Here is a 17,007-nt window from a genome sequence, read left to right as displayed (position 1 = left end):
ATAGCCCGCTAAGCTTTATAGCGGAAAAATAAAGTAAAGCTTAGGAAGATATTATTATAGGATAAAGTTAGAGATAATTATATAATTAACTATTAACTAAAAACGCTTATACTACCGATTAACGCTATATACCCTATATATATAAAGGAGTTACTTTCTAAGGTTACTTTATAGTAAGGCTAATATAATTCTAACTAACTATAATAATACCTAAGATAGCTAGCGTAAGATTCTTATATATTATAACCGCGACTTAGTATAAGGGCGGACTAGCTATTAAAGAGAGGAGGGATTTCCTCTAAGTACTTTAGTTTTTCCCTCCTATTTAACGCTAAAGTTCTAGATACCTTTAGATAGGTTACTAGTATAATCTTAATAATATATATATAGCTTTAATAAATAGTATACTAAGGATAAAAGGGACTAAGACTTTATTTAATATAATATAAAGATAGATTAATATTTAAGCTATACTTAGATAGAGATTAGTCTCTACCTCCTTAACTATATCTATAAGGGACCTAGTATATACTATCGTTAATACTCTTATTAGTAGGATTTTAAGCCTATATATATTTATATATATTTTAGTAATAAGGTTTCCTTTAAACCTAGTATTAATTAAAGCGCTTAAAACTTTAGCTTTCTAGCTACTAAGCTATATATAAATATAGGGTAGGTCTTATATATACTTAAGTAAGTAAAAGGGTATAAGGACTATATTTATATATATTATAAGAATCGCTATAAGGTCTTTTAAAGTTATTTCTTAGTATCTTATTAAGAGTACTACTTTCTATATAATAAATTTATCTTTCCTTAGTTATATTACTTCTAGAGTTTATTAATTAAATAGTCCTTAGGCTAGTTACGTTACGCTAATTATATTATTTATAAACCTAACTTCCTTTAGTACTTATTAGACTTTAAGGCACTTAGAATCCGATTCTTTATAAATAAGGTAAGTAAGCTTAATTAGTTTAACCTAGTATTCTTTATCTTATTCTTTAACTTATATTAAAGCTACTATAAGTTTTCCTTATAAATATTTAAGGAGGAGTAAACTACTCTTTATATTATCTTTAGCTACTTTTATAACTATTATTATAGCTTTATAAGGTCTTATATTACTATCTACTTTCTTTAAGGTCTAGAATTTAGTATTTTCTATACCTAAAGCTATATATATATATCTTATACTAAGTTTCTTACTTAGTTAAGGAATAAAGTTAATTAAGTAATTTAAAAGGATCGGGATTCTTTTAAATATAATTTCTTTAACGATTTTATTTATAAGTTTATTAAACTTCTTATTTAGATCTACTTTATATTTATAGTATATAGGGATAATCTTTAAGCTAGTTTTTACTATTCTTATTATCTTAATTTCCTTTATATCCTCTTTAACTCTTTATCTTTTCCCCTTATAAGTATTAATCTTTATTATAGTTATATAGATTATCTAATTATATATATCGCTTTATTATATATTATTTATAATTATAATAACTAATATCCTTCTTACTTCTTTTCTTATATTACTTACTTTTAGATTCCTTAGCTTTTACTTATATAAGCTTTTATATCTCTAAAACTAGTTTAGGAAACTAGATACTCTTTTACTAATAGCTTAATTTAAGTAAGATAGTATAACTATAGCTTTAACCTATTTTATAAGTAGAAATATAAAGGAGTCTAGCTATATATCTACTTAGTATATAATAAGCCTTTAAATATATATACTTATTTAAGAAAACCTATTAGTAAGTACTAAGGGAATTATACTTTTATTATCTTTTCTTTTAAGGTAAAGAGTCCTATTTATTACTTTATATATTATAAATCTAATCTTATAGTCCTAAGAGTATACCTAATACTTATTAAAGTAGTATCTTTCTTTACTATAATAAAAGTATCTCCTAGGCTAGTTAAAAGTATTAACCTAAAACTATATATATTAATTAAATAAGTAGTAAAATCTAATAGTATTTATACTACCTCCTTATTTATAACGTAAAAAGTAGCTTTTACTACTAATACGTTTTTATTCCCTACTAAGCTAGTTAAATATCTACTCTTACTAGTAAGTAAGGTTAATCTTTATATCTTTAAAGGCTTTTATTAAGTCTAAGATCTCCTTTATAGGCTATCTAGGTTTCTTATCTATTTTCTTTAACTCTTTAAGAAGCTTTTCTTTACCTTTATTAGATTTAGCTTCTTTTATTACTTTATTAATTTCCTTAAAGAGCTAGTCTTTCTTTAGGTTCTTAAGCTTTTAATTATAAACTTTAAATACTATATCTCGTCGCTTAATATCTTAGCGAGGTATTAAGTAGTTATTAATTATATAGATAAGGCTTTTATATAAGAGTTTTAAGATAACTTTAAATATCTTCTTATTTCTCTTTATAACTTTAATAATAAGTTCCTTTAGTATTATATAGTAGATAAAGTATAACTAAACTATAGATTCTTCCTAGCTATTAGGTTATACCTTACGCTATAGGTATAAGTAATAACTAAGCTATTCTATAACTTCTATAATAGTCTTAGGCTTTTTAGTATTATAATAGTTAAAGCGGTTATTAGTAGTTTCTAGTTATTTAATATTATATATATAGTTGTGGGTAGGCACCTGCGGCAGCTGCTGCAATGAGACGGTACTAGGGTTAACCTGTGATGTTGTATTCGTCTTGATTCTCTATCTAAGGAGGCAGAGGCCAGCGTGGAGAAAGGGGGCACGCTGCCCTCAGCCGCACACGTGACCGTACGGGTCACGTGCCAACCATGGTTGGTCACACCACTAGATAGATACATTCCTACACAGGCAACTCTTCTTTTGCTGTGAGAAGCACAGCAACACCTTGAACAGGTCTAAAGGATAGTAGCGTTAAGGCCGTGAAGGAATGTGCCGTGAGGGCGTGTGTCATTATTGCCAAAAAGTGGGTCCGACGTCTTGTTCTTAGCTGTAGATATCTGGGAAGAAGTGAAGGGTCTTCCTGATAGGAGCAATCATTTGATCATAGGTATAAGGAGCGGTTAGGAACGTTGTACGTATCCTTCGACTCGAATTGTCAGACTATTGGTATCGATGAAGCGTTCCAGGGCTCGGTTTGGTGATGCTTTCGTCATTGCATCTGCTGGGTTGTCTGCGCCGTTGATCCAACGAATATCTGTTATCTCTCTCTTCTCGTATGACTGGCGAAGGGCCATGATATCAATCATCAATCGTTTTTCCTTCGTCGTACCGAGCTTGACTAGGCATTCGTAGAGAGAGTACGAATCCGTACAGACGATGAGAGGATAGGAGGAAGGTTGAGTCGTTCCGTAATTATCTTCATAGTCATCGCAAGGAGATGCCTATGTCGAATCCGTTGGCCATACCGTAGATCTCTGATGCTAGGACGCTACGGGTAACACGTTTGCACTTTGTTGAACTCCAGTGTACGATGTTACCACTAATCTCGAACTGTTTTTCTTTGTGGTTTGTCTCGTTAACGAGGGTAATGACGAATCCTAGTTGGGAGGATAAGTCCTTGTTGTTTGCGAAAGAACCATCGGTGAAAACCATCAGCTTTGCAGTAGCTAGATCAATTGGTTTGTACGTGAGGCCACGTAGTTGGTGATCCATTTGCCATTGCAGTCGCTTGTTCAAAATTGCGTAATCTTTATCCTCAGGGTCTGTACTTGGGCGGCGACTGAAACATCGAAAAAGCTTCCGGTTGAGCAATTGAAGCAATGTATGAGGCTCGCGCTCGTTCCTCAACGTAGCGCTGGTGACGATCAATTGCTTTAGGGTCAATGGTGGTCATTTTGCTGCTTGTCCCTTCTGTTGAAGTAAAGGGATCCTTTCTTAGGGGTTATTATTCAGCAACGTCAGTCTTGCACCATTAAAGTCAACCGTTGTTCCGTATGTGATGTCAGTCTTGGGCTTGGAACGAAATTCTGCCTTGTAGCTCTTCTTCTTCACGGGTAGAAAAGTTGTTCGTTCCAAGGATGAGGGTGTCATCAGTTTGCATTCAACAATACCGAGCGTGTCAGGGCCAGTATTCGAAATCAGTAGGCAGGAGTCATAGGTGGAGGTAGACATATCCAGCTTTTCGAGGTGATGCTGCTGATATGTGCGGAACCAATGGACTCCGGCTTCTGCGATACCGTACAGGGGCTTAATAACACGAATAATTGTTCCGTTAGGTATTTGCCTTGTAGTTCCGTGGGCAAATACGTAAGAATGGTCCGGAAAGCTTGGTCTGGGATTGCGGGTATGCCTGAGTGATATCACGGAGGAGAGGGTTATGCCGTAGTTTTGAAGAAGTCCGGGGCAATAGCGAGGATGAGTCTCTGGCTAACGCGTTGAATTGTCGGAGATTGCGTCAGGAGGGTGGTCTTCTCAAAGTCGTTATGTCCTTGAATAACAAGTCGAGACTTTTCGTAGGGCTTAGTGTTGATTCCTTTGACTTCACGAACCATTCGAGAGCGAAAGATTCTATAGTTTCCATGAGTCATTTGATCGTATCGTTCAAATTGGAATACACCGCGGCCAACGAGGTCAGTAATCTCTTTGTTATCGGATTCTTCGAAGGGTCACCAGGAGAGGTGATTATGCCATCAGACCGTAGCTTGAGGAAAGAGCTTGTGCATCTTCCTCCTTTTGGGTCAAGAAGCTCTGGTCTACGGCAGGCCATCATGATCAAATCCTTTGGCTTGTTCTTTGATCCTGGTGGGCGTCCTCTTGCGGGGGCGGGGGTTCGGGTCGGGCAGGCAGGTCCGTTAGGGTCTTAACGGGGTCTTGAGCCGGTTGTTCATTAAGATCTGAACGAATGCCTGGGGTCTGTGTCGTGTGTAGGGTCGGAAAGAGTGGTATCATCACGCAGATACGGTTGTACAAGGGTCGATCGAAAGACTTGGGGCCGGTGACTTTGGCAATGGGGATGGTATGGGCATCAATCGATGCAATCTTGAAGGGTCCTTGCCAACCGTCTTTCTCTCTCAAACGCGAACTTCACTTTGCAGCGGGAGGGATAGCACTTCTGTCGTGCTCGGGCCGTTGCGTGCATGGAGGGCATCCTTAACTCGTCTTTCTGCCGAGAGTTGGCGGAGCATTTTCATCGCTTTCTGCATAGCTTCCGATCTTTTGAGGGTAGAAGCGGAAGGGGCGAGTCTGTAGATACGCGAGGGTATGCGCCGAAAACAAGCAACGTAGGCACAAGACCGTCAGGTCCTGCCGTATCATTGATTGCTTTAACAGCCATTTGAAGGACTGTTTCGGCGGAAGTGGTGTGGCCAATCTCAGCATGGAGGATGTTAAAGGCGCGTCGGAGGGTGCGTGATAGCGTTCAATCTTTCCAATGGACCAATGCGTCTCAACAGGTACTTGAGAGCATTTGATTCCCATAATCTTTGCTTCGTTCCGGAATTCGAGAGAAGCAAAGTTAGTTCCTGCATCATGACGGAGGGTATCAGGAGGTCCAAGATACGTGTCGATCCAGAGGGTCCGGAGGGTCTCCCATGTATCTTTAGCTGACATTGACGGTAAAAATCTGGCTCCTTGGAAAGCAGTAGCTGAGTCCACAACGTGTAGAACAGGGCGTTGTGGTGTTCCTAGGTGCATCACATCAACGATGATTTCGTAGTTGAACTCTTGATCATCGTTAAGGGTGAACTTGAAGCGGCGTGGGGCTTGTGAGTGCATTTGACAGTGGTGACAGAACTTAGAGATAGTCTCTAATGTGTCTATCGAGACGTCACTGTGCCCGGCTTGCTTCAAGAGGTGATGGAGCCTAGGGACTGCTGGGTGTCCAAAGCGTCGGTGAAGTGTACGAATCTCTGTTTCCGTAAGAAACGAGATGGACTCTTCATCTTTCGTAAGGAAGAACCAGGGATGTCCCCATTTGCGTACGACTGGAATGCTTGTAGGGCGATTAGTACAATGATTAGTACAATTGATGGTATCTGTGATGTTGTTGAAATAGATACCAAGCCGGTCCATATCAGCAAGGCAGAGCAAAAGGGAGTTGGGGTTTGAAGGACGTGGAACGTGATCCTTCCGAGGGTGTGTTAAGGGCGACTGTGCCGAGGAGTGGATGGCGTCGCTGTTGCCGAATTTGATGGAGGCCTGGCCGGATGTGGAGCTGTCGAGAGCTACAGAAGGGTCTTCTCGTTGTAGGGCGATGTACTGAGAGTATCCTGCTGTGGAAAATGTTGCTGCACCTGTGTCGATCATGATACCTTGGAATCTATCCCTTGAATAGCGATCTTCAATAATAAATTGCGAGGCTGGAACAACGGTTTGATCCGTCTGATAGACGTCTTCTCCTGTGATCAAATGATTGAATGCCTGTTGACAGAGCATTTGGCTTGCTTGCCATTGTTCCGGGTGATCGTTGGTGCTATTGTCATGTTCTTCCCATGTATCTTCAGTGTCATCAAAGCTGCTCATCTCATGACCTTCGTAGTCTAGAATATAGCCTCCGATGTCCGTGAGTTGTACACCTATGAAGTGGCATTGAGTGATATGTTGGTCCTTGGCCTTTGTCGTTCATCCGTAGAGTGTTTAGTTGACCAACAGCCTTCTTGTCCACAAACAAAACACTTCTTTGTCCAGTTGCGGTTATTGTAGCTAGGATTGTAGTTACTACGGCTTTGAGGCCGGTAGTTTCCACGGTTGTAGCTTTGTCCGTATCCGCGGCTGGGTCGTTGACCTGAATATCCGTATCTGCCTCGAGCGGTTGTTATTGTATCGACGGTCGAGGTAGTACTGATGGCGTGGATCGTTATGATCGAATGATCCAGCAAAGTCAAGGGGAAATTGAGAAGTTGTTATGAGGGCAAGATGGGTTTCAACGGATGCACGAAGATCTGCAGAAGGTGCTCGACGTTATCGGCGGGTTTGAAAGAGCGTATTGGAGTTCGGGTACTCCACGGCATGCTTTCATAAGCGTTGTACGCAGTAGAAGGTCTCCTGCGTACTCCTGCCAAGGGCTCGTTGGCAGAGCTGAAGCTTATCAAAGAGGGTTTGAAGCACTTCGTGGGGTCTTCGAAGCATCTTGGGCACGGATGGAGTTAAAGGTTATTGTTGTCCAGTCAGTATGGTAGTGGACATGGTTGACTTCCGTGTCAAAGTGTTGTTTGAAGATATCATACGCTTGTCGGAACGTCGTAGCCCATGTGATCTTATCAAGATAGAATCTTTGGGCTCTTCCATCAAGGATCCGGGGAAAGAGTGCGTGAAATTGTGACGGTTTCACTTGGATATGAGAGCAGTTGCTTAAGAAGAGGCGGAGCTTATCATCAAGGAGATCGTACGGCTCTCCTGTGTAGTTCCGATCTTTGTTCCAGGTCTTCATAAACTTCTGCTGGATGTCGCTATCGACGATAGCGTTCGGGATGTTATCCGGGGGGAGTTTCATGTATTCTCCAAAGGTTGCAGGGCCGGATAAGTGTTCGGGGATGGGGTTGGTGACAGGTTGGACGAGATCGGGGTTCTGGAAGCGGTAGGAAGTCGGATGAATAGTAAGAGAGGTCGGAGCAGGTTTATCTTGGATAGTCGGAGCAGGAGTAGGTGCGTTAGGAGGGCTCGTTAGGGTCTTAATAGGTTGTGGTTCGTTAAGACCTTGATGAGGTGCTGCTAAGGGCGTAACTGATGGTGAAGGAGGTTGAGACGGATGGGGATTAGTGGAAGCATTTGATCCTAGTAATGCTGTCTGCCTCCTGAAGGCAGCAGTCCTCTCATCAAACACCATCTCCGTAAACTCCTGCTCTGGCCAGGTTTGTGGGTTCTCGATAGTTTGTAATATGAGAAATTGTGTTGCGAATTTCCCCTTTGTGAACCTGTGTAGATACCTCTTTCCTTAGTAGTTTCCTGAGGGCTCTCTTGTATTCATTCGGGGCGCGGTCCCATGTGTCTTCGGTCCATTCTTCAAAATGCTGTTGGAAGTAACCAAGGAGGTCGTATCCTTGATCACTGCCAGATTGAACGATGAATATGAACTTTGCCACATATGTCGTTACTGCGATCTTGTCCTTTTCGTCGTGTGTGATATCGTTGTCCCAAAGGTCGATATTAATTTGTCGGAATGCGGATGCTTGGATGTCTAGTGCCTGCATCTGGTCGCATATTTCTTCGAGCTGGGCTTCTGGGGACATAGCTCGGGCGGTCGGGGCTATCGTGATCAAATGAATGAGACGATGTGGGGTTCGTATTGGTCTCTTCGTATACGAGTTGTCGCTAATAGGAGGTCGAGCGTCGCGTACTAAGTAGGTCGTTCGCGGCCAGACTGAACTGACGGGGATCTTGCTACTTAACGTCAAGGGTCGAACGTTCTTACTAGTTGTTTGCGATGTGGTCGCCTGTCGATTCCGGTGCTCACGGCTAGGCAAACTAGCGGGCGATCGTAATCAACAGTTGGAAGGACTCTCGCGCGGCTGGGCAAACCAGCGGGAGATTCCTTGTTCTTAGCACAAATAACCTTCTTCTGAGCGCTACTCAGGGCCACAGTAAAGTGACGCGGACTATAGCACCTTCGAAGGTTGAGGAATTTGTCTCTTCTACTTAGCTGTCTGTGACGGGCGTGGGCCGGTCACTGATCAGTGTGGGTAGGCACCTGCGGCAGCTGCTGCAATGAGACGGTACTAGGGTTAACCTGATGTTGTATTCGTCTTGTTTCTCTATCTAAGGAGGCAGAGGCCAGCGTGGAGAAAGGGGGCACGCTGCCCTCAGCCGCACACGTGACCGTACGGGTCACGTGCCAACCATGGTTGGTCACACCACTAGATAGATACATTCCTACAATAGTAGTATTAAAGGAGTTTCTTTTTTACTTCTTTTTAAGTAAGTCTATCTATAAGAATTTTAATAGTAAGGGCTTATATAAAGGAGATATAGACTTTAAGCTAGTTTATTTTATCCTTATTATAAATATAGTTAATATATATCTCTTATTTAAACTTCTTAAGGAATTTAGTTATATTTTTACCGTTAAATTTACTAATAAGTAAGAGTTATAGTTAGTAGAGTCTTCTTATAAGGTTGTCTTAGCTTCTAGTAAGTATATCTCTAAGTCTATTAATAATCTTATTAATATCTACCTTAATTTTTTTTTTCGCTAGTAGTAAGATTAAATATTCCCTCTTAACGGCTAGCGTTTCTAGATATAGTATACTTATAGATTATAAGGTTATAAAATTTAGAGTTAAAGCTTTTAGAGTTAAAGGATATCTTATTATAACTATCTTATTACTTACTTTCTTATCTATTAAAGGGAGGTAAGCGTTCTTTATAAGCTACTATATAAAAGAGAGCTAAGGTTAAGGTTATTAAGGTATCCTTTATTAATACTTATACTAGTATTATTAGTACGTATATAAGTAAGAGGTCTTAGTAAGGTTCTAAAATAGTCTAGATTACGCTATTATTATTATTTATATCTTTTAAAGTATTATATAAAGATCGTAGTTTCTTAACTAAGTCGCTAGTATTAAGGGTTATAGGGCTAATAATAAGAGCTTAGGGTTTTTTAATATTAGCTTATTACTTTTCCTTTACTATTAGTATAGGCATTATCTAATTATTTATTTCCTAGTAAGCCTATCGCCTTATTAGGTCCCTAACTCTCGCTATTAAGGTAGTTACTACTTTAATTATTAAATCCTTAGATTTTATTTTTTCTAAATAATACCGTCGTTCTTTAAGTATTCTTAGCTTTATAAAGCTACTTATCGCTATATAAATAAAACGGAATAATAAGTTTACGCCCTAGAGACTAGTTTTAATAAGGATAAGGGTATATACTTAAAGCACGCGTAGTATATAGCTAAGGATTAGTAGAGTAATTAACTATATAATTATCTAATTATCGGTCTTATATATAGCTTTAAGGGTCTTAGGTTATTAATATAAGTCTTAGAGATTTCTTTACTTTATACTTCTTTATCTTTACTAAAGTCGCGTAACTAGCGGCCTTTACTTTAAAGGGGGAAAATAAAAATTTAAATTAACTATAATTAAGGAAGGTGCTTCTTTAGATAATTAAGGTCTTTATAAAGCCTTTAAGTATACTTAGAAGGAAGTTAGATAGGAAGTACTAAGGGTCTTATCCCTTTAATAAGCTAATATTTATAGGCGTACGATCTTACCTATTAAAGTAGGTATTATTAAAAGGAGGGTAGGGCATAGTATAAGTTAGCTTACCTAAAGTCTAGTATACCTTAATACTAGTACTCTCTATAATACTAAGGTAGGTATATTCTAATAGTAAGTAAAGCTATATTTTATCGTTATAATAGTTAATTATAGTATTTTCTAGCTATTTAAGCTACTAGCTACTATATAGAGCTTTAAAATCTATATCCTAATTAGCTATAGTAATAGTAGCTAGCTTAAGGATATACTTAAGCCGCTGCCTCGTCTTAATAACTTAATTAATCTATATAAACTAGCTATTAGGATCCTATAAAACCTTTTTTTATTTTCGAGGCTATAGACGATATAATTAATACTTAAGCTATTATATTTAAAGCTAGGTAGCTATAAGCTACTAATTTTAACTATTAAGGGCGCGGCTAACTTTACTAAAGAGTAGTTAGATTATACGGTTAACTTAACCGCGATTTTCTAGCCCTATAATAAGGCGGTAAACTTCTTATAATCGTTTAAGCGTTTTAAGGGTATTATTATTATCTAAGGAGCTAATATTCTTCCTTTTTAATAGCGTTAATAGCATTAATAGCTATAGTAAGATAAAGCGGTTTAATAAGGGCTTTACTATATTAATTAGCTATAAACTAAACCCGCGCTAACCTCCCTTAATATTCTTTTCGGTTAAGCTAGCCTACTAGGCTTTATAGTAAATATAAAGGAAGGTAGCCTTATTAATTAGCGCTATATTATCGAAAGATACGACTTTCTTAAGTTAATATCGGTATATAGCTTTAATAGGCGAGAAAACTAAGATATTAAGTAGTTAAAGGATATATAAGAAGTATAATAGTAAGAAAAAGAGATATATACTATTTTAAAAGTATTTATATATAAAATTATTAGTCTAATAACTCCTATAGCTATTAATAATAAGAAGAGTATTACCCTACTTATAGTGCCTTATTTAAAGGATAAAAACTTACTTTAGCTACTAAATAGTAATAATATTACTTATCTAACCCTTTAAGAAGATAATAAAGTCCTAATCTTATAAAAAATTAAGTTTATTAAGGAACTATTAATATTAAAGGTCTTAACCCTTAAAAATTATAAAGGGAGTTAAGGCCTAGCTTATAGTAGAGATATATTCGACTATTATAGTCTAATAACACGATCCTAGCCGCTTTTTAAGAGTCTCTTACTTTTCTAAGCTCCCTAGTACTAAACTATTAAAGCCGAGGCCCTTAAGGATACCCGTTTCGTCTATATTAAAGCAGGACTCCGGTAGGATTGCCTATATAGCCGGTAGCTTAAGTAATTAGAACTATTCCTTAATACGGGCTATAAAGGCGCCGTTAACGCGAGTAGAATCGAGAGATCTACCTTTAATAGTACTAATCTCTAGGTTCTAGGCTAACAAGCCTAAAATCCACTACTTCTTAAGCGAACGGGTATCGCCGTAGGCCTTAAAGATATAGCCGGTAAATTCCTTAACTTAATAATACGTTAGAGGTAGCCTAAGGGCGGCCTAGGTAAGAACCTAGTTAGTAAGGTGTTTTTCCTGCTCTCGGCTAAGCCTCTAATATACCTCTTTTGCCTCCTTAATAGGCAGAGCCCCTTTAAGACGTATATAGAGGGTCCCTCTTAGAATACCCTACTTTTAACTAGTATAAAGCTAAGGCATCCCGTTTTTAATAGCTTTAAGTGCTTCTTAGAGCTAGTTTTCGGTATACTTAGAAAGCCGAGGCATTGCTAATATAAATAGTATTTATTTTATAATTATAGGGCAAGAGATGCACGAGAAAACGCGGTTATAATATAATGTATTTAACGACGCGATGGTGTTATGGAGAGTGCCGGTGTTGGGGTGTGCCGGACTTTAGGTGGGCTGACTTATTAGTATCGACGACTTGCCCCACGTAGTGCGTGGGACCCCGTCGCTACCTCGTATCTGTGTGCCGCCGCCGAGTCATGCCTACGTGGATACGACGGCTTACGGCTTCTCCTCACTGCTAGCTATTGATACGCGGGCTTCCCTCGACTACCTCCCCCATCCCACTCGTCTTGTTGGTCTCCCTCCGACGGGCCCCGGATCCAGACCAAGACTCGGCATCGCATCGACAAGCACCGCCAGCGATGCCCAGAGCCGGAACCGAGACCGGGCTGGGATTGGCGGTCTATGTGTCCCCCCTATCGTATCCCGCTGCTTCCGTTGCCCGTGCCATGCCCTCCCTCGACCCGTCATGCTGGCCATGTCGGTCACGGCATCCCGCCTGTCGGACCTCGGCTCTCCCTTGGCCGGCCGCGAGCAACGCCTGGCAACAAGACGCCCGCTCGAGCCCTGCCATCGGTGCACGCAACTTGCTCCCCCTCCGATCCTCCGCTACTTACGTTACTGCACATGATGCCTCCGGCGGCCCTCCGGGGGCGCTGCCGCGGGCCATCCTCGCCTGCGGCTCGCTATTAGTAGCTGGCCAAGGAAGGACCCGCGGTGCTCGACGCCCACTTGGCCTCGTATTCCATCGGGTCGGAGGTTTTCGATAGAGCATCTGTGTCTGTGGGCCTCCTCGTCACCCTCCTCGTATAGGCTCCACGTTACGGGCATCGCATAACGGGCACGGAGCAGGTACAATCTCGGGAGCAATGCAGGCGACCGGCCTGTGGCGTCTTGCCGTCGTTGGTGCGAACCGACATGCGAGGAGCAGCCTGAGCTGCCGCTATATAAACCTGGTTTCCCTCGTTGCCCATGGCTCTTGAGGAAGCTACTACCAGCTTCAAGCAATCGTGCGTTTCTTAGACGCTCTCGAACCCTCCCTAGCCTACGTGCTCTCGAACCGTCCGGTAGCCTAGCCAACCTACTTGCTACCCCCGGCCATGGCCCAACGAGTTGAGTATAGACCGAGAGGCACATCTTGTCCTGCGGCTGACATAACCAAGCTCCAATACCGCATGGTCGAGCAGGGCTACGCCGGCAAGTTCCCGTTGCAGCCAGAGGGACTCCCCGCCAACATCGGCTCCGACGGCGCCACGGTGTGTGTGGTTTTCTTTGTGCCGACCAAACAGGGCAGTGAGTGGACCAGGGCTTTCTTTCTTTCCTGCTGGCAAGCTATGTCCCTGACCCAAGACCTACTGCCTACAGATGCTCTGGTCGGCCATGTCGATAATGCCTGTGTGGTGAGGGCTTCGAGCGGTGAGAAATACAATGCCTTGGTGCGTGATGCCAAGCAGCGCATCAGCGGATTTCTGGGCGGCGATACGGTTGATCCCACGTCCACATGGTACGTGACCGACAACGATGACAAGCATTTCGGCAAGGCTGTCCGGGAAGCCATCATCGAGGCAACGGGTGTTTCGACGGCCACGATGGAGTCGAAGAAGCGCAACGGGTTCATGGTGCCGGTCGAGGGCGGGATCCCCAAGAAGGCCGTGTGGGCGGATGGGAATGGCGTCAAGGACCACGATCCTGTGCCGGTAACGTGTGCCACCAAGTGGACAAACGAGATGGCGGTGTAGCATGCCGTGTCGTCTCGGTAGACCCACGGTGTGGAGAGCGCCTGCAGCGTGGCTAGTGTACTAGACACTCTACATGCATGCCTAGATGCCAGACGGGTCCCTTGGTCTCCTTGTGAGGAAGAGCAATAGCACCAGAAGGATATGTCACGGTAGACTCGAAGATGGAGGAGCGGCGAGGCGAATAGGCCGTGGGCGGGGCGTCGTGGTAAACGCCAACTTCTCCGCTCATGGCAGCCGTGGCCTTGTGATGCAGGTCGGCCACAAGTATTGCCGCAGCCTCTACATCGAAGATGCTGTCGTTGCCGGCTTCCATCTGCTCCAACGTCGACGTGTCAAGAGGCAGGGCGCCTTTGGAAGGGCCACCAATGGCTCGTGTCTTGGGGCCGGCGGCGCGACGTTTGCCATCGCTGTGCAGAGGAACGCCGCCGTCCTTGGCGTGGACGGTCCGATCATGTCTCAAGAGCAGATCGCGGCGGACAAAGGTGCTTCTGCACTTCATGCACTTAAAGGGTCGCTCCTTGGTATCTGGAATGCCGTCAGCATTATTTCCGAGGCACTCGGTGGTGTCCGCAAGGGAGTGAGAGTCGAACGCAGACAATAAGAGAATAATCCGATGGCATTACACCATTATAGTGGGCGGATAGGTATTTCACAAGTGAGTCCCCCGTTGGGGGGTCAAGGTACGTACGGGATCGTTCGTGTCGGCTTCGGTGCTCGCTCCTACTAAAAGCCCGGTTGCAGAACTGGCATTTGTACGTGCGCTCCGGTGGGAGAGACGCCTTTCGCGAGGATGATGTCGAGGCTGCCGGCGGCGGCAGGACTGCAACATTGGCGCCAGGCATCTTGATGGCCTAAGACGGGCTTGTGATTTCGAGGGTCGCAGCGCTTGGGAGACGGCGTCACGGCTGGGACCAAGAGCTGGTACCCGGGCAGTACGATAGGAGAGTATCGTCTGTTCTGGCTCCTCGCTCTCGACTCCTCGCTCCTCGCTCACACGCGCTCCCGTGGGGTTCAAAGCGTGACTGTAGTGGATTCGGAAATGACGCTGGTCATTGGAAGAGGTGGTATCCTGGTCATGGAAATGCTTGGGAGGGGTTTGGCAATCGGGTCACAGGCGCTCTATGGCCTTGACGGGTCTGCCTGGCACGAAGGATGAGGGCCGATATGGATGGCGAGATGGGGGGGGGGGGTTGTTGACGCGATAGATTCGATATGATGGATGAGTGGAGGGGGGAAGAAAGATGGAAAGAGGGAGGCGGCAATCTAGGAGCAAAGGGGAGGGGAAGAGTCCGGGGGGGAGAGGGGGGGCAGAAGCAGTAGTAGTAGTAGTAGTAGTATTGATTACCGTCTGGGACATCCCTATAAGGGCAAAAGACGTGCTAGGCTAGGTATAGTACAAGATGGGGATGCTCGTCGGAGACCCGTCGCGCGTTCCTTACTTCTACTCCCCTATCTAGCAATTCTTGGACTCTGTGGCCGCTCGATTCTCAGGTCCCTTCCCCGTCAGCGGGTTCCGGGCACGGCGGCGAAGCCGTAATATTAGTCAGTCTTCGGTCAGAGCCGGGTGACTGAAAGCCCACGCAGTCAGCTGGGCCGTAGGCCCACAGGAGCCTACGGGCAGAAAACATAGAAAAGAGAGAGTTGTACATATTAGGTTGGAGGGTTGCCTCGAGCTGGTGGCGGTGGCAGATCCGATCAAAGAATTCTGCCTCCGTTACTAGCCCGAGGAACCGGTCAAATCCTTCCTAGTGCCTGGTTGATAGCCTTGCCCGCCGTGGGGCTGGCCTTAGGCGGTGTCGAGTACCTACCTTCCGGCAGTAGAAGGGGTGTGTCGGTGATTTTCTCCTCCCGCAAGAGCATTCGATCCGGGCCTCTTCGTGGTTAAACCTCTCGTGGTAGTCGGCGAAGTCCCCGTGCCCGCTCCTCGCAGCGAGCAGGTGATGGAGGTGCTCTCGTTTGGTGTGCAGCTCCGGGGGGCACCCGAGCGAGGCCTTGAGCTCTAGGCTCTGTAGCTGCTCAGGGCCCCGCGGCCCACCAGTCCTGGAAGTCGCGCCTGGCCGCAGCCTTGGCCTGTCTCTTGATGTTCGCGTAGGTCGGCGATCTGTCCGGACCCTCGGCCCGGCAGCCCTCCTTTGCTAGCTGGTCGGCCCGCTCGTTGCCGGCGATCCCCGTATGGCCGGGGCACCAACGCGTGCTGACATCTCCGTGTCGAGCCGCGGCCTCAGCGAACTTCTCCGCAGCCGCTTGCGACGAGATCGATGGGCTGCCTCGTATGGCTCTTATAGCCGCAGTGTTATCAAGGCAGACGACTATCGGCCACTGCTGGTCCGGGGTTCTGGGGGACCACGTGAGTGCCGCTCGAAGCCCCTCGAGGCGCCTTCCACCTCTGCGTCGTAGACCTCAGCGAGTAGGACCCGACCGCTGCCGTAGGTCACTTCGCTGGGGCCTAGCCACACTGAGTACCCATACCCGCAGGCGCCGTCTTCGCTCTGCGAGCCGTCAGTGTAGACGATGAGGGTATCTTCAGGGCATACCCGGAGCCACGAGTGGAAGTCTCGAGCCGCCTGCGTTTTGTCTACGCCCCCTGTCGGGTCGGGCTGAGGGGGTGCTGGGGGGAGAAGTCGGGGCCTCGGAGCATGGGCCGTCATTTGGTGAAGACGCAGGAGTCTCGAGGCGTGCTGCTTCTGGGCCGCGCGAGGCCCGCATACCGTGCCTCTTCATTAGCTCCCGGCCAGGCGTTGGGAGGATGCTCATACGGGGTCAGGGGTGCCGCTCATCTAGGGAGCGTAGACGGACCGCGGCGCGTCTCTGGGCGTCTGCGAGGAGCAGCGTGGCAGGGGATGCCGGTCTCTCGGTGGAGGCCACAATCGGCATGGTACACCAGACGGGCGCGATAGCGCGCATTGCGACGTTTAAGGTCAGCTGGATCCTATTCTTCAGGTAGGTGATCCGCGACGGAACTAAGCGGGCAGTCCCCACACAGGCCGAAGCGCCCCGGGTACCATACATGGGCGCCGTATAAAGGATCGGAGGACGCAGGCCGTGACCGCATGCCGTGTCGACCGGGGAGGGATTCCGCGCCGGGTGTTTGAGAGGTTCTGGAGGAACCCTGCGGCCGTCATCGCCTTCGCGGCCCACTTCTCCACATGCGTGCGGAATGAGAGCTTTCTGTCGTACCAGACGCCGAGCCAGCGCAGGTCCTGCTGTGGCTCCTTTCTACGGACCCGTGCCAGACCGACGGCAGGTCCCCTTTGTATCTCGGTCTCGTGAAGTGGATGACTTCTGTCTTGCCCGGGTCGAACACTACGCCATTATCGGCTCCCCACTGGATGAGCTCACCCGCGGCGCGCGTGGCC

At 45.0% G+C, this 17,007-nt stretch overlaps 3 protein-coding genes across 3 annotated transcripts; 1 reads left to right on the top strand and 2 right to left on the bottom strand.

The window, feature by feature from the left end:
• Window positions 1–13,012: 13,012 nt before the first annotated feature.
• Window positions 13,013–13,651, top strand: HRG_09282 (uncharacterized protein; the record flags this gene model as incomplete). The annotated part of the gene is made up of 2 exons (XM_044867753.1): window positions 13,013–13,205; window positions 13,278–13,651. 2 exons carry the CDS (start codon window positions 13,013–13,015, stop codon window positions 13,649–13,651), a joined length of 567 nt encoding a protein of 188 aa, XP_044717013.1.
• A 52-nt stretch (window positions 13,652–13,703) lies between these two features.
• HRG_09281 (zinc-finger double domain-containing protein) lies at window positions 13,704–14,493 on the bottom strand (the record flags this gene model as incomplete). Its single annotated transcript, XM_044867752.1, has 2 exons — window positions 13,704–14,176; window positions 14,340–14,493. 2 exons carry the CDS (start codon window positions 14,491–14,493, stop codon window positions 13,704–13,706), a joined length of 627 nt encoding a protein of 208 aa, XP_044717012.1.
• A 1,174-nt stretch (window positions 14,494–15,667) lies between these two features.
• HRG_09280 (RNase H domain-containing protein) lies at window positions 15,668–16,405 on the bottom strand (the record flags this gene model as incomplete). The annotated part of the gene is made up of 3 exons (XM_044867751.1): window positions 15,668–15,986; window positions 16,121–16,259; window positions 16,360–16,405. The coding sequence occupies 3 exons, from the start codon at window positions 16,403–16,405 to the stop codon at window positions 15,668–15,670; spliced, it is 504 nt and encodes a 167-aa protein (XP_044717011.1).
• Between the last annotated feature and the right edge of the window lie 602 nt (window positions 16,406–17,007).

This window comes from Hirsutella rhossiliensis (assembly GCF_020360975.1).
Source record: "Hirsutella rhossiliensis strain HR02 chromosome Unknown scaffold00012, whole genome shotgun sequence".
Lineage (NCBI taxonomy): Eukaryota > Fungi > Ascomycota > Sordariomycetes > Hypocreales > Ophiocordycipitaceae > Hirsutella > Hirsutella rhossiliensis.
This window is presented reverse-complemented; position numbering and strand designations above follow the sequence as displayed.